We start from the raw sequence: 22,947 nt of genomic DNA on the forward strand, positions 1-22,947 counted from the left end.
TCTCTCTCTCTCTCTCTCTCGCTCTCGCTCTCTCTCTCTCTCTCTCTCCTTGTCAGAGTGTGTTGGAGCTTTTCAAATGCTTAGACGAACATTTCCTGTCCTCAGGGGAGTGATCTGAGCTCTGAGCTCTCCTGAGGTCCCCATTGCCCAGTGACCCATCAGACCCTCCCTTCTCTCCTCCTTTCCCCTTTACCTTGCACCTCTTCAGTAGCCACACACTGCCAACATTCCACCAGACCTAGCAAGGGTCTGATCATGTGCCCCAGGTGTGGGCTGGATTCTGTTATCCTGCCCTTGTTAGCATGGCCCACTTCCCCCGCCTGGATTTAGCGCTAGGTTTCCTGTTCCCTCTCGGGGTACCATGGTACTCTTGGACCCCAGCATCCATCTCCCCTATTCCTGCAATGATCAACACTGTCCCCAGCTTGGGCTTACAATGATCTAAATGTCCCTCAGCTGAGGACTAGATAAAACATGGCGTGTTCCTACAGTGGAATACTATTTGTCTATTAGAAGGAAGTGAAGCACTGGCTTGCTACAGTGAGATCTTTGAAAACATGCGTGTATGGGAAAAGACATCACAATGTTTCCATGCGACATCCTTTTAAAATCCCAGACAGGGAACCACAGATGGGGGCCAGAAGAGGTGAATGCTTGTGGCTGCTCTGTGTTCTGACGGCAGGTACCCAGAGCCTCACACTTGCTCTCCAGCACTTTGACACTGGGCTACAGCCCCAAGACTTCTAAGTTTTAAATCTGGAGACAGAGTATTGCTGTATACCTGAGACTGGCTTAGACTGACAACAGTCCTTTTGTCTCGGCTGCCTGAGTGCTGGGATTAAAAGAAAAATTTCCCCTGAAATTTTTAGTTAAATTTATGTATTCAATCACTGCTTGATTAATCGATCGATTGATGATTGGTTAAAGTCAAAGGAATTGGTTTTCTTCCTGCACCATGTAGGTCCCAGGGATTGAGCTCAGGTCTTCCATTTTGCAGTGAGCCCCTTTACCTGCTAAGCCATCTTGCTGGCCCCTTGAGTGCTGGCATTCCAGGGGTGTCCCACCACACTTGTCTGCAGAGTCTTTGTGATTGTGAAGGCATTTTGGAACTGGGAAGTATTGATATCCACCTAGCACTGAGAATGAACTGACAACCACAGCATCTCATACTTCCTGTATTGTACATTATTGTGTGCATTGTAAGACATTGTAAATACTGTAAGGTATGCATGTGTGTGTGTGTGTGTGTGTGTGTGTGTGTGTGTGTGTATGTGTGTGTATGGAGACCAGAAGAGTCAGCTTTGTGTGTTTAACCTCTCAGGAGCTATCCACCTTGTTTCCTAGGCATGGTCTCTCCCAGGCCTAGAGCACACACCAGTTAGGTTAGGCTGTCAGGCTAGCCAGTGGCTCTGGCTCTGGGATGTGCCTGACTCCATCTTCCAAGTGCTAGAAACATTAAGTCACACACCACTATATTTTTAATTGGGGCTCAGGGATTGAATTCAGGTCTTCATACTTGTGTGGCAAGCACTCTCTTGGTTGAACCATCTTCCTGGCCACCACCACTACATCACCAACATCATCACCATCATCACCATCACCACCACCATCATCATCATCACTATCATCACCACCCCCATCACCATCACCACTCCCATCACCATCACCATCACCATCACCACCCCCATCACCATCACCACCCCCATCACCATCACCATCACCATCACCATCACCATCACCACCACCAGCAGCAGCAGTAGCAGCATCTCGTGCTATGGATTTTGTTGACTCGAAACTTAACCATGTAGCCCAGATTTGCCTCATACTCACGAAAATCTTCCTGTCTCAGTTTCCCAACATCCGAGATTATAGCGCACCACCATGAGTGGCATATCAAACCTTCAGGGAGGCTGTACCCTTCAAACTGGTTGTCAAGAATCAGGTCTGGTGCACTCCTGGAATCCCAGAACTTGTGAGCTTGAGGCAGGAAGAATTTAAGGTCAGCCTCAGCTACAAAGGGAGTTGGAGGCCAACCTATACTAGCAAGACTTACCTCAAATATAAATAAATAAAACACGGTGGTGAATTTCATGTTACTAGAGTTTATGAGAGGAGACATTGAGACAGCCTTGCCTAAGGGCTAGCTGAACACGTATTCCCGGGTTTGTGAAAGGACAGAGATGCCCTTGGCTCTGCGTAGTGTGTTAGGACTCTGATCACACAGGGTCAGTGGTAGCAACTGGGGTGCTGGGCCCAGGCTGCTGTCCTTCTTCTACCTTAGGAGCTTTGAGTGACCACAGTGGGGGACCTGTTCTTTGTCCTCACGGCCAGTGCAGCAGGTTCTTGCTTCTGTACGTCTGCCCTATGGGCCCCCAGAGCTTAGCCATGACAGGAGCAGCTAGGGCTCTTGTCCATAGCTCCTGGTCCCCCAGGTGCCAACAGTGTTGCCTCCACAAGTCCTTGCCCGGCTTTGTCCTGGATCTCTGGGAGCCTCAGAGTCTGGCCGACTTGTGAGTGGCCCAGCCACCGTGGTGCCAAGTAGAGCAAAGGTCCCAGCTTACCCCGAGAGCTTATCCCTCCCACCCTGTGATCCTCTGTGTCCTAGGCTGGGAATCCCCTCTGTGCATGGCTTTCTATCCGCCTCAAACCTGGTGTTGGGTGCCTCCTACCCACCCCTGCTGGGACCCATGGGAGACAGGGCAGCCTAGAGAATGTCTGGTGCTTCATGAAGTGCCTGCAGGTCCCTCCCGGCAAACCCAGCCTATACTTGCTGCCAGATGCTGGGGGTGGGGTGGGGTGGGGGGGATTTTGCTTTAATCCTGAGATCAGGGCAGGTGCTTATGCAGGCCACGTGGCCTGTCTGGGCCCAGCATGCTCAGTGTCCACATCCACCTCCCAACGCTTGCTGAATGGCCCACTCCTGTGTGTATGGGAAGCTGACCCTGCTGCCTTGGGCAGGGTGATCAGGCATTTGGATGGGCAGCAGTCAGCCATATCTGGCACCTTCTTGCTGCGTGTCAAATCTGGGGCATGGAATGATCTAGTTTGAGGCTGCTGCTGTGGGCCTCTATCATTCCACTGTACTTAAAATTGGTGTCACACGCATCTGGAAGGCCCATTGGCTGTCTCTCCCTTGTTTCCATGTCTAGTCTGGGAAGTCTTGTAGGAAAGATGTTACTTAGACTGTTTTCTGAAGAACCCAGAAGTACCAACCTGAGTGTGGGTCCTCAGATAGCGGGGACCCAGCCCAGAGTCAAAACTGCAGGGACAGTTCACAGGGCTCGGGGAAAGGGTCATGTCTTTTAGATCCTGGACCCTGAGGAGAGCTCCATCAAGGCCAGGCTTCCAGAGCACCCATTCTCACCAATGAGCAGACAGAGCACAGAGCAGTAGAGGGTGCCACCCAACGTCACACAGCTCATACGAGGGATAGGTAGCAGGGAACCAGACAGAGGTCCAAGCTGGTGATTTTCTGTGAGGGAATGAGTTCTGTAGCCAGCAGTCAGAGGCTGAGCAAGGGTATGAGGCAGCCACCAGACAGGGTAAGTCCCCTAGCCTGCCACCCTAGGGAGCTTGCTTGCTTTGGGCTTGAGTTGAAGCTTAAAGGGGTGGGGGAGTCAAAGAGGAGTATCAAGTCTTCCTGAGCTGCCTCAGTTTCCCCAAGTGTCTTATGTCACAAGGTCTGGATAGGCGGATAGGAGGTAAGTGATTTGGAGATAAGTTGGGCCCAGCAGAGGCTGTGCACTCAGGGGCCAGTGTGTGGCCTCCAGGAGTGTGGCTTGTGTGTGCGTATGTAGGGTGATGCTTGCGCCTAGTGGCAGCAGTCACAGTAGCTGGGGATAGCCAGCAGAGCCCCATGGTGTGGTCACCTCCTTCTCTCAGGGAGGAGGCCCACTGCCTTGCCATCCATGTGCCTGGCATAGGCTTGGCCTATGAATCCAGTGGGTGATGATCTGAGGTCTTGTGGACAGGGAGGCCTGAGGGAGTGCAACCCCCCGAACAGTCTCTCGGCACATCAAGGATCTGTGGTGACCCAGTGTTTCTTCCACCTGTGTCCTGGGGCTCTCACTTAGCTGGATCTCTGCTGTCCCTCACACACTAACTCTTTGGGGCAGGGGGCCGCATCAGGGCTGTGTCTTACCACCAGGCCAGCCCAGAAATAGCTGTGACCTCTGTGGCCAGCCTGGCAACATTGGAGCATAGCGGCCTACGTGCACCAGGCCAAGTCATCTCACCGTGAAGGCCAGCTATTTTGGACGTGGCCTCTTGAGGCCAGGTCAGAGCTCTTTCCCGCGGCTCCTTGGGCCCCTCTGACGTGCATCCGAGGGCCTTGGCATGCAGCCCTGGCTCCCTACGTGATCTCCAACCCCCCCACCCCCACACCGCCCCTGCCCGTCTGGCCCCAGAGTCCTGGGCTCTGGGTAGGACCGAGGAGGAATCCCATGAGGCAGACTCTGGGTGAGGGATGAACTGTCTGAGCCTGCCATGCATTAGTGGACTTGGCTACTGCAAGGACAAAACACACAGGAAGTGAATCTCTGGGCTGGGTCTGTGTGTGCCTCAGTTTCCTCATCCAGATGAGTGTCGTCCAGGACTGTCCAGAGAATTGGTGTGGCGTATATGACCACCACACAGAGAGGCTTTGGGGTTCTCTCATCTCAAAGGTACGGATAGTGGACCCAGAGAGGAGCCGGCATGGAGTGGATACAGCTTCTGAGTTGGCCACTGGTTAGTCCTACTTTCAACTGTGAACCACTTGAATTGTGGAGGTGAACACTGAGATGCTTGAGCTTCTGTTGGACCACAGTCTCTGCTGGGCCGCAGTCTCTTACTCTGTGTCCTGGATGTTTGTATTTGTTGCCTGCCAGAGATTGTTCCTGTGCTTCCTGTCGAAGTGACCGTATAGACCCAGGGTTCCTTGAGGTCCTGCCATCCTGGAGGACCACAGCTTCCCGAGGTTTCCACCCATTGGTCCTCCTCTAGGACCAGGCCAGGCTAGCCTAGCTTCCTACTTCCCAGGAGCAGAGCTCTCCATCTCTCTGTGAGGATGCTGAGTAGGTTAGAAGCAGTTTTCAGTGTTGGGGCAGGAGGGAGGGGCCATTTGGCCAGCTGGCTGCTGGCTGCAGGCTGATGGTCCTGAGACTTTGACTTCTGGAGAAGGGTCCCAAAAGGGAGCGGGAGCTGATCCCTTGAGCAGAGGGGCTGTGGCCTGTGGCATGGCACCTTACAGGCAGGTGCAGAATTGGTGCACCTTGTACCTACTTGTATCATGTGCCTTTTGGCCACTGTGACAACTATGTTCACACCACAGAGTACAGGTTTACATCTCACTTGGAGGTGGGCCTGATTCCACAGGTACCCTGGCTGTGTAGGCTGCCTCAGTGCCTGGTAGACACCAGTGCAGATCTCCGTGTCTCCTTGGGACCTCTGACACCTGTACGGACTTATCTGGTAGCTAACAAGGGTAACAAGAGGTTAGTCTTAGATCAGGGACCCACTCAGCTCTCCAAGGCCCCAGCTTACAGCTCTTGTTCCCTTCTAGGTGAAATCACAGGACTTGGGCTCAAGAGCTGACCCAGTGGTTAGAAGCACTAGCTGCTCTTACCAGTTCAATTCCCAGCACCCACATGGCCGCTCACACCTGCCTATAACTCCAGTTCCAGGGAATCTGACAGCCCCACCCAGACATATATGCAGGCAAAACACCAATGCACATAAAATAAAAATAAACTTTTTTTTTTTTTTTGAGACAGGGTTTCTCTATGTAGCCCCGGCTGTCCTGGAACTCACTCTGTAGACCAGGCTGACCTTGAACTCAGAAACCTGCCTGCTTCTGCCTCCCAAGTGCTGGGATTAAAGGCATGTGCCACCACTGCCCGGCAAAAATAAACATTAATTGGGGAAAAAAAAAAAAAAAAGAAATCCACTGGATGGTTCCTGATATGACCTGGAGGGGCAGGGGTCACCTGGTGAACCGTGGGCCAGACCTCCTCTGTTCTTGGTGGGGACTTTTTGTGAGAGTGAGGTCTTACTTCCCTCAGGCATTGTTAGCACCAAATGAGTCCAAGAAACTCCGTCCGTGCCCTCTGGGATGCCATCCCCACTCATGGGCCCTACGCTTTGTGGGCCTTGCAGCTTGGCTGGCACATTGGCAGGAGTTAGTACCAGCCTGGGTGATGCCAAGGAGGGAATGCCAAGCCTGAGGAATGAGTCTTTTGCTGGGACTGTGGTGGGCTTTCAAACCTTACTCCTTTGACTGGGATCCTGGACCTTCAGAATCCTGCCCCAGCATCTCGGGCGCCAGAATCACAGGCTTGTGGTAGCCAGTGCCCCATTGGTAGAACTCTGGGCTTCCCAGACAGGGTATCCCTGGCGTTCCAGGACCGTAGAACTGGGTTGGGTTCCCACCTGCCAACATGGTCTGCCACAAGTGTGAAGATAGGTAATCCTCATGCGTGAATGGACTGGGAATCTGTACACACGGATGGCACAATGGAAACCTGTGAATCCAGTGTTCCATGCAGAACTGAGCTGGGCTCCCCAGGGAGGGCTGCAGGCCTTCAGTGGGCTCTACCAGTGTGCGTGAACTGCAGCGAGGGCGACATTGCTTTCTTGGTGAGAGGCTCCTGGCCATGCAGGGGTGGGCAGAGTGGAAGAGGGGCTGTCGGCTGAGGGTAGGAGGACTTGGTAGGCTCTGTACACACCTAGAGACTCTGATGGATCCATCTACTGCAGGATACTGAGTTTTCTTTCCTGGCACGGGTATCTGGCGGATCACTTTTTCCCTAGAAACTCATCTCTGTGTGTCCCGTGTATGCAGGTCCTTGAGGGACGACTGTGTGGAGCCATGTGTGTAGGTGTGTCCATTTCCATGGGTGTAGGTGTATGTACAGCTTTTCTTTACATTACCATTGTTGGAACAGCATGCTGACTGAGGAGCCACAGGGGACTGGTCCTGAGCGGCAGGAACAGCCCCTGCTATGGAGTTTTCTGGGGGGATGAATGGGAGTAGGGGTTAGTGCTGGGCAGGAAGGAGCGTGGATGAGCCCCTGGGTTAGGCCCTGGGTTAGACCCTGGGCGTGCAGGCCTGGTCCATTTCCCCCTCCTTCTTCCTACTAGAGCAGCAGTTCTCAACCTGTGTGTTGAGACCGCCACTTTCGGGGTCAAAGGGTCCTTTCACAGGGGTCCCCTAAGACCATCAGAAAACACAGATATTAGCCGGGCAGTGGTGGCGCATGCCTTTAATCCCAGCACTTGGGAGGCAGAGGCAGGTGGATTTCTGAGTTCGAGGCCAGCCTGGTCTTCAGAGTGAGTTCCAGGTCAGCCAGGGCTACACAGAGAAACCGTGTCTCGAAAAAACAAAAACAAAACAAAAGTACAAAATTATAGTTATGAACTAGTAATGAAAATAATTTCATGGTTGGGATCACCACAACCCGAGGAACTGTAGTAAAGAGTCACACATGACATTAGGAAGGTTGAGAAGAAGTGTACTGTCCTAGAGGAAGTGTGAGCCCCAGCAGGCACTGATGGGACATAGACTACTGTCTGCTGGGGATATTTGGCCAGTGGTTTGGGGTATGGGGTTGCTTACTTGGAGGGCGGGGTGAGTTGAGGCTCTTATTTCTGGTCTGCATTAGGCAGGTCGCCCACCTGCTGGGGGCTGTGATGGCCTGCCACCCATCCTTCCTTGTTCCTGCTGCCACAGGTCCCTGGAGGACTGCCTGTCCCCAGCCCCCACTTGGCAGGGAGAACTGTGTCAGGATGTGTGATCCTGGACCCTGTTTGGGTTGCCCCTGAGCTCAATCCCGGAGGCTGCTATATCAGGGCTCCTGCCTCCACCTCTGACACAGAGGGAGGTGAGTAAAATTAGCTCCAAGGGAAGGATCAGGTGGTGAGGACCCAGGTGGTGAGTGTCACTAGCCCTGAATGGGCGGGTCCATGTTTGGGGACAGCAGGCAAGAGGAGCTTATCCCAGAGGGAAGGGTCTCATAGCACTTTCTAGGGGAAGTGGGAAAGGGTGTCACCCATGTGGCCAGAGTTGCATCTTTTTCTGGCAAGACCCCAGCTCTGTCCTCCTCTCAGAGTCCATCGTGGGGTATCTGGCTTTTCCTACTCTGGTACCCCAGCTTCAATGTAGGCTGATCCATGTGTTCCTGTTACTTCCATACTAGCCATGCCATCAGATAGTGGGTCAGGACCGCAGTAGGTGGTGCTGTGGTAGTGGCCCAGTTCTGGTGGACACAGTCACAGGCGCCCTCCTGAATCTGCCGCACAGAAGGACCAGTGAGGTCCAGAACCTCCCCTATCACCTCTGCCAGCCGTATGCTCACACATGACAGCTTGGCTTGTGTTATCAGCTCATCCGCGATCAACTTCAGTCTAACGGCTCCTGTGAAATTCTGGAGAATTCACTTCTCATGCTGGCCACAGCTGTATACAAGGTGACAGTCCCCTGGGCTCTGAGAGGTGTCTGGAGAGGCTCTAAGGAGCGTTTGGAGAAGCTCTGAGGGATGTCTGGAAAGACTCTGGAGGTGCCATGGCTGCTGGGAGTGGGGGTGGGCCTCCTTTGGTTGCCCATTGGGTGTAAAGCTCCTGAAGCTGTGCAAGTCACACAATAGGAGAGGGGAAGGAGGCCTCAGCTAGAATGAGGCAAGCAGGATGCAGGCAGCCCTGCTCCTCTTTATCTATCTGGCCACACGTAATCCAGAGATTCTCAGTCTTTGGTCTCTGCTGGGGTTTGTATGTATATTTGGGGAAAGACACGGGCCAGATTGTGAGCTGCCAGCCAGGAAGGCACTGGTGCTTGCTGCTGATGGAGAATGTGGTTGGTTCCTGCTCTGGGAACTGAGTCTGCCTGAATGCCGCCGTCCCAGTTTCTCTTTTCCATGGTGATTTGTCTAGTCCCTGTTTCCCTGTGCTGTAACTCCCTGCCTAGAATCTCATGCTCTCTGCAGCCTCTATCTCTGTGATCTCTGGGAATCCATTATGGCCTTTGCTTCCCCAGTCCTAATCCTGTGCAGCAATGAGGCACGGAGGGAGCCTAGAAGTGCTTGGGAGGTAAGCATGTGACTGGGAGCTTGGGACACGGTGATAGGTGGCTTCCTGGAGGATGAGGCTCTGGCATTGCGGGTGTCTGAGGCATTCTGTGGGAGAGAACAGGGTACCTGGAGGTGAGTTGAGTTTCTTCCACTGAAGGGCAGTGAGTTTGGTGAGGTACAGGAGCCATGGAAGGTGTGTGAGCTGTGGCAGGTGGAAGACACCATTCACTCTGCAGTTTGAGCCAAACTTTGAGGCCAGTCATGGTGGCTTGCTGGGTGGCTTGACAGATGGACGGGTGTGCAGTCCTGGTGCTAATCTGTATTGGAATGTGAGACATCAAGCTGCCCTTCCACATGGACATGTGGCAGTTACCCACTTAACACTTTCCTGGGTGTGAAGGGGTCTGTGATGGAGTGGGGAGGCCCGTAGACACCTGGGGATCCTTCAAGCCACCTAGGTTGGCAGGGTCAGACATCATGGATATTGTCCTTTGAGGCACCTGGGTCTCCAGGCAGGGTCCTAAGCCTTCTACAGATGCTTGGATGTCGTGAGAGAGGGGCCAGATGGCAAGGGTAAGAAGTCCTGAGACCTGGGCCCAAACAAAGGGTGAGGTTGGAGGGCATATGACCTTGGGGGACATCCAGGCCCTAGTGGTCCTCTACTTACTGGATACAGGAGAGGAGGCAGTGCTGTGCTCCGGGTGTGAGTGCAGCTTGGAGCTTGCTTGTTTCTGGCGACCTTGAGGGAGCTGAGTTTCTGCCTTCATCCTGATTCATAGGTGAGGAAACTGAGGCACAGAGTTCTTGCTCCTCTGTAGGAGGGCTCTCCTTCATGACAGGAACAGGAGCCATGGCTGTGGGGCGGTGTGTGGGAAGAACTGAAGAGAGGAGGTAGAATGAGCTGGTCCGGGGTGCCTCAGCCTCCAGCAGACAGCCCAGTGAGAGACAGCATTGGGAAAGCACCGCCCAATTCTGTACGCAGTAGCCTGGGAAACGGAGGTACCCTGAGTCAGGAGTGATGCCTGCCCACAGCACCGGCAGCTCGGCTGTTCTCTCCCATCTTCCCTGTTTCCATCCCGCTCAGCCTCGTGACTGGAATCAGGACCTGCTCAGCATGCTTGTCTCACTGAGTGAGTGAGTGAGTGAGTGAACACCCAGATTCCCTTCCTCCTGGGTTAGTGTAGGGGAGGTCACAGGCTGTAGAAGACAAGAGACATTGAGCCAGGACTGAGCCCTTGGAAGGTGAAGTACAGCGTAAGAGGAGGAAAAGGGTGCCCTGTCGGCCATGGCTGAGGCAACTTGTGGAGGCAGGTCTACCTGATGCCCTTAGAAAGTATGGAGCTCAAGCTGGAGAGATGGCTCAGAGGTTAAGAACACTGACTGCTCTTCCAGAGGTCCTGAGTTTAGTCCCCAGCAACCACATGGTGGCTCACAACCATCTATAATGAGATCTGGTTCCCTCTCCTAGTGTGCAGGTATACATGTAGGGAGAACACTGTATATATAATATGTAAATAACTCTAAAAACCCATGGAGCTCAGAGTGGACCTTCAGGGGTCAGAGGCCCGAGTTTGGAGACCTAGTGGACTCCATGCACAATTACCTGGGCCCACTCTGTGCTGCCAGTCAGCAGAAGTGACAGTTTACAGCCTTTGGTCTGCAGTGGTGCAGGCGGAGCTGATGCCAGGCATGAGGGTGCTCTCAGAGAGCGGGAGCCTGGGTCAGCAGATCACCACTATGCTCCATAGGGCACCATTCAGGCTGAGCCTCAGTGGGGGACAGCAGGAGCCTGCCTTCTGGAAACCCAGGTCTGTCCCGTGGCATGCAGCGTGCTGGCACCACGTTGGAAGGTGGCTTCCCTCTCTAGCAGTGTGTCCATTTATAGAGGTGGCCTTAGGCTCAGCACAGGCCAGCACTGGTCCCAGGTGGCACAGGGTGTCGGGGCAGATGGTCAATGCAGGCGCCAGGAGTATGTCCACCTCCCTCTTGGGTCACCTTCTCCAGGAACCCTTCCCTGCCCACCCTGCCCTCTAGCCCTCTAGAGTATCTGCCACCTGGGGCTCTTCTGTGGTTCCTATCCTGTGCATAGTTTCAGATGGCCCTTGAGGGACCAAGTTGGACAAGCCCCTCCAGGCAAGAGGTAAAGGGGCAGTTGACATAGTGGCTCCCTCTTGGAAAGGCATGGAACTGCTGTTAGGGTGGCATGGGTGTCCCCTCCTCTGAGGTTCTCCCAGACCTCGAGGGCTGAGGTCTCGTGATAGGTTCTGGATGGCTCCCCAATCTGGACCTCTGCCTAGAACGCCGGGTCACTTGTTCCTTCCATAAACAAGCAGAGCTTCTTGGTGCCAGGCCTGGGTGGGAGGTGGGGTATGGGTGGAGCTGAGTGCTAGCTTCTTCCTCCCTTTAGGGATGCCTTCCCTGGGCTGGGCACATGGCCAAGGGGGTCGTGGAGAGAGCATGGGGTTAGGGAGCCTGTTTTGTGAGAGGTTGCACCCTTGGAACTGTGCAGCACAGGGGTGTAAGAGCTTTGGATGGGTTCCTAAGGACTGGTGTGGGTGGAGCCTGCTAGGGTCTCCCCTCCTGGCCCCAGAGATGGGTGCTCTGGGAGAGCTCCAAGAAGGCTCTGGATGTGTTATATATAGACTTCTCCGAAAGGCTTGGGGCTCTGCCAGCTGTAGCAGGTGCCCCCAGGCTTAGCTAGAGGCCCCAGCATGCTGAGGGGAGGGTGTCACTTGGAGACCCGATTGCAGCCCTGGCTGGTGCAGTATCTCAGAAATTGCCTGGCCGGTCAGTAACAAGCCCTTTTCTAGACAGCTGGTGGGCCAGCAGGGATGGTTTGATGTGCTTTCTCTTACCCACCTGGGACTGGGACCAGTAGGGTCTCTGGGGGTGGGCAAATCTCCAAGCATGGTCCAGCTTCCAGCTGAATGACTTGGGTGATCTACTCAGTATCTTTTGAGTTGCTGGATGCTCGTGCCTCGTGGAGGATTCAGGGTCTGCTGTCAGGATGGGAACTAGTGGAACAGCTGAGACCATAGGACTGGTCAGTATTAATGCAGTTACTGTGCTGGATTTATAAGGGCAGTATATTCTGGGGATCTCAGGTGGCTGGCTGGCTTTCTGGGGGTGAGCCAGGATGGGGATGCAGTGGGATGATCCAGCCTGGACATTATCAGCCCTACTTACCTGGGCCAGGCGAGAATGGGGGAAAGTAGGCTCTGCTGTGCAAGGCTGGCTAATGAGACTCCTCTCTGGGAGTATTAGGAGCGTGCCCTCTCCTGGCTCAGGTCCAGCTTTTCAGGGACCATTTCTCTCCCTAGCACCAACTGATTACAGGGCCAGGCCTCCGTCTGGGAGCCGGGCTTGGGCCAGGGTTCCCAGCAAGGCAAGGCCTCTGGGGATTCTGTGAGCCGGAACTCAACAAGCCCTACTCCAGAAGGCTCCCAGGGTGATGCAGCTACTGAGGCAGGTGTGGACTGACATTTGCCTCCATTCTTGGGCGTGAGAGCACAGGGTTCCTGCCTGGAATGCCCCAGGACAGAACCAGGACTCTGACTGGTCAGTAGAGCCCAGGAGAAGATCCTGCTCAGGGGGTGCCCTGGAAGGCTTCAGGAGAGCTGGGTGAGTGTCAGTTGCCTTGGAGATGAGCCTGTGTCAAGTCGGCTCCCATCTCTTGTGTGACTCGAGTGTGCATAGGTTCAGTGCCTCAGTTTCTTCAGCTGTAGTCTGGGAATGGTGGCTCTTAAGGTGAAGCCAGGGCTAGTTCTGCTGAGCACACAGTAGCTGCTCAGTGTATGTATATGAAGCTGGAGAGCTGGAAGGGTTCCTGCAGGCCGGTGGCCCCTCTGCAGAGGGAGGTCTCCTGTCCTGCAGGATGCAGAGGGGATGGCAGGCGGGTCCGCGGTGGTCCTCTCCCTTCCTCCTTCCTCTTCCTCTGCTGGCCGCGCCTTTGTTTGCGTGCTATCTTTAGGCAGCAGGTGCGGGAGCCGCTGTGAGTCGGGTCGCCCGCCGGTCACCGCCCCCCCACGTGACGCCGGGCGCTATAAATAGCTGGGCGGCGGGCGGCGGGCATCCGCCCGGAGCCGGCGCCGCTGCGGAGGGCGCGCGCGGGTCTCGGCCCGGCCGGCCGGCGCATGGAGGCGGCCGCACGCCTGCGGGCGCGGGTGAGCCGGGCTGCGGGCGGCGGGGACCCGGCCTCGAGGTCGCTCACGAACCCTAACCCTACTGGGATGGGCCCGGCACGGGATGGCGGCTCCCTGGCGGGCTGGGTGGGTAGCCCCGCTGAGGTCCGTGAGCTGTGTGCCCTCCCCACGCTCCATCACGGGTCCTTGGGGTCCCCAGCCCATCCACGGAGCAGCCTCACCAGTCTTGACAGCACAGAGCCCTGAACTATGACCCCTGACTCCCGAGTGTCACACAGGGTCCCATTTAGGTCCCTTCTGAAGCTAGATGCACTCCCACACCATCACTCGAGGGTGGGGCCTCTGTGAACCTCTGTGTCTTCTTTTTTTCTCCCTGGGGTTCAAGTGTTCCCTATTACTAGACTCGACGTTGAGAAAACCTGGGCGTCTGGACGGCCCGGGCTGGCTAGGGTCCCGAGAAGGTCCTTCATGCTCCTCTGGCCCATGCCCTCCTCTGGCAAACAGGGACAAAAATGGATCTTGAAAACCATGCGGCTTCTGGGAGCAGCTGAGGGCTTAGGATACTGCTAGAGGAGGCTGGACCGGGATAGAGAAGGGCCCAGGCCATAGTAGGGTCCTTAAGGGCACGAGGGGTGGGGAGGATGTGGCGTCTTGACTAAGTGCCCGGACCCACAATGGTGAGGCAAGGTGAACTCAGCTTCTGTTCACAACTAGAGCTGCTGGGATAGGGGGTAGGGGTGTGGATAGCTGGTGGGCCCACAAGCCTTGGGTCAGGCCTGCTAGAATGCAGTAGAGATAGAGATGTCCCCCACGCCCCCTGTCTTGTTCCCCCGGCTTCTCAACTCCCATAAGAGTGATGTGTCCAGCTGGGTGTGGTGGCAGATGCTTTTAAGCCTAGCACTTGGGAGGCTGAGCCAGGTGGATCTCTGTGAGTCTGAGGTCAACCTGGTCTACAGAGTGCGGTCCAGGAGGCAGGACAGGGAACAGAGGAACACTGTCTTCAGAGAGGGTGAGGGGAGTAATGTGTCAAAGGAGGGGCTCCTTTTGGTTGGGCCTGGGTAGACTCGGGCATGCTGTGGGTATGCCTCTTTGCCCACACTTAGGGGTGTGGCCCAGATCGCAGTGGACTGTGCAGGTATTATAAGATGCAGTTCAGCCTGGTGATACCTACATCTGGACCCCCGGCTCCATCCCCTCAGGCCTGGGGGAGCATTATAGGTGGTTCAGGCTTCCTTTGCTCAGATGTTGCTTCTGTTGCCCCCAGAGTCTTACAACTCAGCCCCAACCCCTGTAGTAGCTGATAGGTGCGGTCAGCTCTGTAGGAGCCTGTCAGTGCTCTCTTGTAGGATGTCGTCCCGCAGCTCCTACCTGTGTCAGCAGGGCTTCCCACACTCTCTGGGTTCCTGGGGCCTCCTCTTCTTTTCTCCTATACACACAAGGGCATTGCAGTGTGCACACATGGGATGCCCCTCCCAGAAGGCCCAGGTGTTTGTGTCATAGCATGAGAGAAGGCTCTCCTTGCTTACACGGGGCTAGCTGTAGCTCGGCACTCGCAGGGATTTAGAACCTGGCCTGCTAAAGCAGCCACAGGACTTCTTTCTGCCCTCCTCCAAGGTGCCCCTCTGTCTTAGCCCTTCCAGAATGTTGGCAAGGACTAGCTGTGAGCCATGGCACTGACTTGGAGTGGAGTGCCGACCTGCTTTCAGGTGTAGAAGGTGTCGAGGGACGATTCTGTGCTATCCGGTACAGCTGAGCCTTAGACAGTGAGGCCTGTGCCTGAAGCTTGGGACCAGAGTCCAGGGCCTTGTGCTGGGCTGAGGCTCCAAGGGCCTGGTTTGCTTGGTGGGCAGCTGGAAAAGCGGGTGCCGGGGCAGAGGCAGAGAGGTAAGAGGCATGGGCAGAACTCTTCCAGACGGGGTTCAGGAGGGACCTTCCTTCTGGAAAGATGAATGCTGGGTGGGGGAATGGGCTGAGCCAGGGGCTCAGGAGCCACTAACTACCAGGTCAAGGGACTGCGGTGCCATCTTTTCAACCCTCACTGTGTAGGTGGGAACCTGGTCCAGAGAGGCCAGTGACTTGTCCAAGGTCCCCAAGGCCGTTCAGGGGTGGCAGGGAGCTAGCTGTTCTTTTGGGTCCTTGCAGCTAGTATATTAGCAAAAAGGGAAGGTGGGGTGAACAGGTTGAGGCTAATGTCCTCCAGTAGTGTCCTTCCCCAGAGTTCTGTCAATGGTGTGACTCCCTCCCTGGCCACTTGTGCTGCCACCTCCTTGGCATGAGCCTGGCAGCTGGGCCCTTGGCTTGTGGTCTCTTGCAAGGCAGAACGTCTTGTTTACCTCTAGTGCCTGTCAGGTCGCAGTAAGTTGTGGCTGTGGGTACAGATAGCAGAAAGCCTGAGGGGCAGCAATTGAGGCCACTCATCCCCCTGTCCCTCTGGCAGTACCCACTGTCCCTGGGACTTGCCCTTACAGAACGATCTGAGCTTTACATTATGCTGTGGCCAGCAGTCCCAAGAGAAGGACCACTGCCCTCATGGGCTGTGTGATGGGGGACCAGGCTCCATGACCTGGCTTCTGTTGCTGTAGTGTACTCTGCTTGTGGGGTTCACATGCTCCTGGAGCGAGCCCTGATACCCTCTTCACCCTGTCTTGGTAACTATGTGTGGCTCTCCTGTCACCACAGGGGCCTGGGGTAGCCATGGCAGGAGCTGTGTGTTCTTCTGTGTTTCACATGGAGAATCTGAGGACCTCCCATTTCTTTCTCCCCTCCCATAGATTGTGCCTTCTGAAGACCAGGGTGGGATTGATGGAGGAGCCCCAGGAGGGCAGCTCTGACTACTGCCGTTCCCAACATTGTGGGTGCTGCCGCTGAGGAAGCCCGTGCACCTCTGGCCCTCACCATTGCCCTTGCCTCCCAATGGCCTCTGCTGCCAGGCTGGAGGCCAGCACTGCTGCCTGAGCCCGCTGCCCCTCTCCAGGACTTGCCGTTCCCTGATGGGGTAACGTGACAGACCGGATCAGAGGCTGCCTGCCCACCACGGCCCAGGGCCGCCAGAGTTGGTTGAGTTCAAGTTCATTTTCCCTTTGGTCCTGACTGCTGGGGCCCAACTCTGACCAAAGGGGACACTTCTCTACCCACCCATGCAGAGAGGGTGTCTCCAGCGACGGCCCCATAGAGGACACTGCTCTGCAGCCAGAGTCACCAACCCGAAGTTCTCTTTGCTCGGTTTTTTTGGTTGTTGTTATTTTCATTTTTGCCTCCTTGTAACTTCTCTACTCTGAGGGACAGGACTTTGGCTGCGGGGTGGGGGAGGGGTGTGTTTGTTTCTTTTCCTTTTCGTTTTTAGAATCGGGTTTTTTGGAATTATCCACCACCAGGCAGCTTCCTCTCTCCCTCTCCCAAGTATTTGCACAATATTTGTGCGGGGTGTAGGGGCGAGGTTTCAAGAAGTTTTTTTTTCCGTTTTGGACAAGCACGGGGATCTCACTGGACTTGGTGTGGGGGGCTGGGGGACCCCCCGTGCAGCCCTTGCTGGCTAGTCCTCTCTGGGTCCCCGGAGGAGGCATGGCCCGCATGAACAGGCCTGCGCCTGTGGAGGTGAGCTACCGACACATGCGTTTCCTCATCACCCATAACCCCAGCAATGCCACCCTCAGCACTTTCATCGAGGTGAGTGAGTGGGTCTTCAGGACTGGGCGGGTGTCCTGCGTGGCTCAGGGTGTGATGGGTGCAGGGCTGGGCGGGTGTCCTGAGTGGCTCAGGGTGTGATGGGTGCTAATGATCTGTTGGCTTTCCTGGAGGCTTGGTGGGTGGGGTGGGTGGGAGGGACATGGTCTAGGCTGCGCTTGTCCAGACCCTGGGTGACCTTAGCCTCTGCAGAAACTGAGCAAATAAAGAGGCCGAGGAGGGAAGGGCTGATGGAGAAATGGCTTGGAGACAGGCAAATGGAAGATGGACTGGGAGAGCTAACCCATGGCTAGTCCAGCCCACAAGCTCAGGTGTTAGGAAGCCTTAGAGAATGGAGAGTGATCATTGCAGTCTGCAGAGGTGACATATGGAGAGTCCACAGGTACCTGTAGTCTGTAGCCACCCTCACTCCATACCTAGATGGGACCAGGTATTTTTTTTTTTCAGAGCCTGTGTGGGGGAATAGACTTGGGGGGCTGTCAGCATGGCCTCACTGGGGACCCTGAGCAGGGCTCCTTGCTGCAGATCTGATGCTGTTTGCAGAGTCTGTAGCTGTATGCTGGGCAGTTGGTGGGAGGGACTTTTGTGGTTTTATGCTCTTAGTCCTCTTCTCTGTGACATGAGCTAAGCCACATGGGCTTGTAGGCATCAACACAGGAAAGACCACATAGAGGAAGGCAATGGACACCCTAAGTCAGGGAATCTGGGCCCTTGGACATAGCTGGGTGCTATGTCAGGGAAGATTGCTGTCTCGCAGTTGAGAACCTTTGTGACAGTAGGGCCTGATGAGGGGCTAGAAAAACAAAACAAAACAAACAAACCACCATGAGTGAGCGGGACAAGGGCTCCGTGTGAGTCCAGGATGAGGGTTTCATGACTTAAGTCAAGCTCACTATATGACCAGGGTCAGGGACCACAGTGTGAGCATGATCTGGTCAGGGCTCGGGGTGTGAGCAGGGTTGGGCCTGAGTCCTGAGCTGGTGGTGGCTCTCTCTTTGACGGGCTCTGCAGCATCCCATGGTCTCTGAGGTGGACACTCCCTCGTTTTTTTGTTTTTTTGTTTTGTTTTTTCTTGCACTCTCAGAATAGTTGGGTCTTGGCCTTGCTGTGTCTGTTGTTCCTATCACATGGCCAGCCAGACCGTCATCCCTCACCACTCCCAAAATATCCACTGGGAGCAGGTAGGTGGGGGCTGGCCCTGCTGGTGGCTGTGGGTATAAATACTCCATGTTGGCTGTGAGCTGAGTGAACTTTTCTCTGGAGGAACGGGGCTTCCCCCGTGGCATTTGAGTGGTGTCGCCCAGCTGGTGCTGAGGTTCTAACTCCTGAGGCCTGCTTGCTGGAGAATCTGAAGGGACTTTGTGGGACCCACCCATGAAGCTCAGGAAGGAGTCTGTCTAAGGCCTAGGCCACCCTGCTGGGGGGACCTAGTGGCTTTATCTGGAGACCCAGGCTTTGCTGTCAAGACCCTTTGTCCTAGGTGCTGCAGAAGTGTAAGGGACAGGCGGGGCTTGACAGGCTTCTGAGCACGGGTGTGCCCCTTCGCTTCTTCAGGTGGGACAGGGACCGGTGACCCGGAAGCACCAACAGGTTACCCTGCTAGTTGCTAAGCATCATAGCCCACCTGTTGATTTATGAAATCTGCTTGTCTCAGGGGAAGCGGCTTGAGGGGACACAGCTCTGTTTAGGAGTTCTAGAGAGCAGACCTGTGGGGACTCAGCATGGGCAAAGTCTGGGCTGGAGCCTGTTCTGGGTTCTGAACTGCCCCATCTATTCCTCTTTCTACCCCAGGACCTGAAGAAGTACGGGGCTACCACCGTGGTGCGCGTGTGTGAAGTGACCTATGACAAGACCCCTCTGGAGAAGGACGGCATCACTGTTGTGGTAAGGGACATGTGGTTCTAGGCCCTGTGGCTGTCCTAAGCAAGGTCTGGGCAGTAGATTTTGGGCTCTTCCCTGTGCCACCTGATCCATCCTGAGCTCTCTATCTGTGCCTGTGCTGGCGTGTGGGACAGATGACTGTGAGGAAGTCATCCCTCCTGTACCCATCTTTCCTGACTAGCCCTGAGGTGAGGTGACACATACTTGGTACTATTGGTCATTCAAAGCACTTAGCTTGTCTGTGTTGGGGCCGGGTGGGTCCCACCAGGAGCTCCAAGTCTATTGGAAGGAAGTCTGTAGTCTCTGTGTGGTTCATTTCCTGAGCAATTGAAGCTTGGAGTCAGACATTCTCTTAGACCCCAGCAAAGAGGCAGGAAAGCTCATCTGGGGAGTGGACATTCCCCTAATGGTGTTGATTCTCTCACCTGCTGGCTGTATTTAGCACTGTGGGTTGAGGCTAGAGCCCTGACAGCCCTGGAGACCCTGACAGCCCGTGGAGACCCTATTGTGCAGATGAGGTGGGGCTTAGCATGGGCCTGCCTGGCTCCTCTGCGGCTCCCAGGGGCCTCTCTTGAGCCTCTCATTGCCTGCCGTGTGGGAGTCTGTCTCCTGGCAGCGTTGGGTCCCGGAGCCCGTGTGCAGAGGCCGTGGGTAGGGATCCTAGCTGCAGTCTCCTTGGCTTCCTTACCCTGGGGGCTCAGCCAAGGGGAGGAGGAGCAGCTTTATGGAACTGGTCCTAGTGCTTGGAGGGCCAGAGGAGAGACAGCCATAGGGGCCGCCTCCAGCCTGGCCTATTACAGTTTCTTGGAACAAGGCCTCTCTTCCCAGTGCAGAGCCTGGATGAGCCAGGACCCAGTCCTCAGCCCAATAGTGACCCTAGTTTACCCCACTGTGAAGACCCTGTGTCAAATGGGGGTCTCATGTCTACTGCCTGGCAGTTTGTAGAGGAAGAAGAACTTGGGCTTTCTCAGCCCCGGGAGGCATCCTGTTGATCCCTTCCTGTGAGACCCTGCAGGCCGTTTGGAGCCTCACGGGCCTCCCATAACGTGGGTGTTTAGGGGACTGTGAGCCGACGTGAGACAAAGGGATATCAGCAAGGTTGCCCCAGCAGACCTCCTTCCTCTGTCACAAGAGGGACTTGGGTTAGACTCAGGACAGCCACTTAAACTGGTGGCCTCTAGGAGCTGCTCTGTTTGGAGACAGAGACCCCCAAGAGCTGCTCTCTATCATTCAGCACCCGAAGACCCATGTCAGTTCACCCATCGGTACCAATAGGCCCAAGATGGATTCCTCCTCCATCTTCCCCACACCATGTCCCAGCATACCCTGAGCTGGAGCCTTTTCCATATGGGCTAGCCTCCACCACCCACCTGGAACTAAGGGACAGGGGAAGGAAAGCTACCATCCCTAGGGCAGGTCCTCAGGCCTCTTCCTCTGCAGGACTGGCCCTTTGATGATGGGGCGCCCCCTCCTGGCAAGGTGGTAGAGGACTGGCTGAGTCTGCTGAAGGCCAAGTTCTACAATGACCCGGGCAGCTGCGTAGCTGTGCACTGTGTGGCGGGCCTGGGAAGGTGAGTGACAGGTGGGGCTCCCCTTGACGTATTGATGTTGGAGGCTCCGCTTGTGCCCCTGTGGTCTGATTTTATTGCTTTGTGCGTTTGGATATGGGCCACATCCGCTATACCTAAGGTCCGGGGTTCCCAAGCAAGGTTGTTTTTCTACAGTCTGGCAGGAAGGGCTTCCTGCTCCCATCCAGCCATTGCACTTCATGCAGAAAAAGTGCTGCTGCAAAGACATCCTGGTCATCCAGGCTTGACCTCTGCTTGAGAGAGTAACAGCTGCCCACACTAGATGGAAAGGAGCCAGGCAGGAGAGCGTCCCTGACGTCCCTCTTGCAGGAGGGCTGGGGGGTGGGCCCATTCAGTATGCTCATAGTTCTTTTTCTGGGTCCTTAGGCACAGAGAGGTTGTCTGCATCCCCTCAGGTTGAACAGGAGGGGCCAGAGTAGAGCAGATAATCGGGCTGTCTGGAGTCTGTGCCCTCCAAGGGCAGCTGAGAGAACTGGGGAGTCAACCATGCCCTCATGCCCTGTGTCTTTGTCAGGTGGTGTGAGGCAAGGGGATGAGAAAGGTATGGGGTCTCAGGTCACCTCAGCTCTGCTTGCTCCCTCAGGGCTCCAGTGCTCGTGGCTCTCGCACTCATCGAGAGCGGGATGAAGTACGAGGATGCCATCCAGTTCATCCGACAGTGAGTAGCCCGTCTGTGTGTTAGGGGGTGGCACTTAGGGAATCTGTGGCGGGTCTTGACAGCTGGGCGGGGCTTAGGCTGTCACCGTGGCCTTTCCTCGACCCTCACCTCTCACTTCCAAAGCCATTCCCTCTCTCTACCCTCCATGGATGCTCCCAGGCTGGTACCTCCTTGTGGTATGGTAGCCTTCCTGATCTTCTGGCAGGGACTGCACAGTTGATGCTGTACCCTAGCCTGTGGCATGTGTGTGTGTGTGTGTGTGTGCATGTGTGTGACATATCCATGTGTAGGCACCTTTCTGCTGCCTGAAATAGGCACAGCCATCTCTCGTCTCCCTGGAGCAGGCCTCGTATGGCCTACTAGCCAGCAGGTATCTGTAAGGGAGCCTGGGCTATGCAGACTGGTATACAACCTGAAGAATCCCACTAAATAGCACTGAGGAGGTGCTGGCTGGCTAGGGTGAGATGCACTCCCCAGCCTTCATGAAGCCCAGAGCACCACCTTAGCCTACCTCCTGTGGGACTGTCCACTCAAGGCCACACAGATAAGACCCTACTGGCCTCCAGGGTCTGGAGCTCCCCAGAGCAGGCAAGGTGTCCAAGCCAGGCTTTATAACCCTCTGTCTGTCCTTGTCTGCAGGAAGCGCCGTGGGGCCATCAACAGCAAGCAGCTCACCTACCTGGAGAAGTACCGGCCGAAGCAGAGACTGAGGTTCAAAGACCCACACACGCACAAGACCAGATGCTGCGTCATGTAGCTCAGGCCCAGGCCCTGTACCTCATTACATCTGTGTCTAAGGAGTCCACCGGCTATGTGCGGCCCTGCTCTGTCCCCTTCTGTGCCCACGGCCGTCTTTCTGAGGCTGTTCCCGGACCCTCTGCCCATCCTGTCCAACCCCTCCCAACCCCCTGCCCAGGCCTCCCCCGTGGCCTGTGTATTGCAGGTGGGCGTTTTTAAACCACTGGGCCCAATGCCTCAGCGGCCCTACCCTCACCCTAACCTTTTTCCAGCACCTTTGTTACCAGGTGCTCTGGACTCTCAAGGCAATAAATCAGGAGCTGTGGATGTGCGTGAAGAGTGGTGCAGAGCCCAGGGGGAATGGGGTGTGGATCCTGGGAGGCCATGGTCCCCATCTCTTCTGTCTTGTTGCTGCTGCTGCGTGCCTCCATGGGGCCCTCTGGTGGCCATACCATGCTCTCTCTATGCGCCCCACCCCCCATGTTCTACAAGTTCTTGACACAAAAATCAGCACTGAGCCACAGCTTGGACTGGAGACAGTTGGAGGTTGGAACATTAGGAGGTGAGAGTGAGTCACCTCTGCAGGGACAGAATAGGGGTACTTGGGACTTTCAGTGGCCTCCAGCCCTGACCTTCATGCCACTAGTGGTGTAAGGAGGGACAGGTAGATCTGAGTGTGGGTGGGCCTAGATGACATGGGTCTGCCTAGGACCTCCTAATCCTGCTCATAAGTTCTGAGCAGTGGGCTGGATCTCCCCTTAGCTAAGGAAAGGGTATTTACCACGGTGGAGAAGGCTGGCTATATGTGTGTCTTAGAGTTTTACTGGGACACCATAACCAAGGCAACTCTTACAAGGACAACATTTAATTGGGACTGGCTTACAGGTTCAGAGATTCAGTCTGTCATCATCAAGGTGGGAACATGGCAGTGTCTAGGCAGGCATGGTGCAGCCGGAGCTGAGAGTTCAACATCTTCATCCGAAGGCTGCTAGTGGAAGACTGATTTCCAGGCAGCTAGAATGAGGGTCTTAAAGCCCACGCCCACAGTGACACACCTACTCCAACAAGGCCACACCTCCAAATGGTGCCACTTCCTGGGCCAGACATATTCAAGCCATGACGGTGTGTCAGTGTGGATGTGCCATCTGTCTTAGGGCACTGACACATTTATGGACGTGATCCTCAGGCCTTTGCAGACCCCGTTTCTTCTGTGC

General features: G+C 55.4%; 1 protein-coding gene across 4 annotated transcripts in view; it reads left to right on the forward strand.

Moving 5' to 3' along the window:
- Ptp4a3 (protein tyrosine phosphatase 4A3) overlaps positions 1-22,063 on the forward strand; it is a 33,848-nt gene extending 11,785 nt beyond the window's left edge. The window contains exons 1-6 of one of the 4 annotated variants that reach the window (XM_031345795.1): positions 11,766-11,828; positions 15,955-16,849; positions 18,659-18,751; positions 20,189-20,319; positions 20,921-20,995; positions 21,635-22,063. In XM_031345795.1, coding sequence (XP_031201655.1) covers positions 16,745-16,849; positions 18,659-18,751; positions 20,189-20,319; positions 20,921-20,995; positions 21,635-21,752 — 522 coding nt within the window. In that variant the 5' untranslated portion in view covers positions 11,766-11,828; positions 15,955-16,744 and the 3' untranslated portion in view covers positions 21,753-22,063. Of the gene's footprint in view, positions 1-11,765; positions 11,829-12,063; positions 12,085-13,091; positions 13,205-15,954; positions 16,850-18,658; positions 18,752-20,188; positions 20,320-20,920; positions 20,996-21,634 lie in introns of those variants that run through there. The other 3 variants (XM_031345804.1, XM_031345779.1, XM_031345786.1) reach the window with 3 other exon arrangements.
- The last annotated feature ends 884 nt before the right edge of the window (positions 22,064-22,947 follow it).

This window comes from Mastomys coucha, unplaced genomic scaffold (genome assembly GCF_008632895.1).
Source record: "Mastomys coucha isolate ucsf_1 unplaced genomic scaffold, UCSF_Mcou_1 pScaffold11, whole genome shotgun sequence".
Lineage (NCBI taxonomy): Eukaryota > Metazoa > Chordata > Mammalia > Rodentia > Muridae > Mastomys > Mastomys coucha.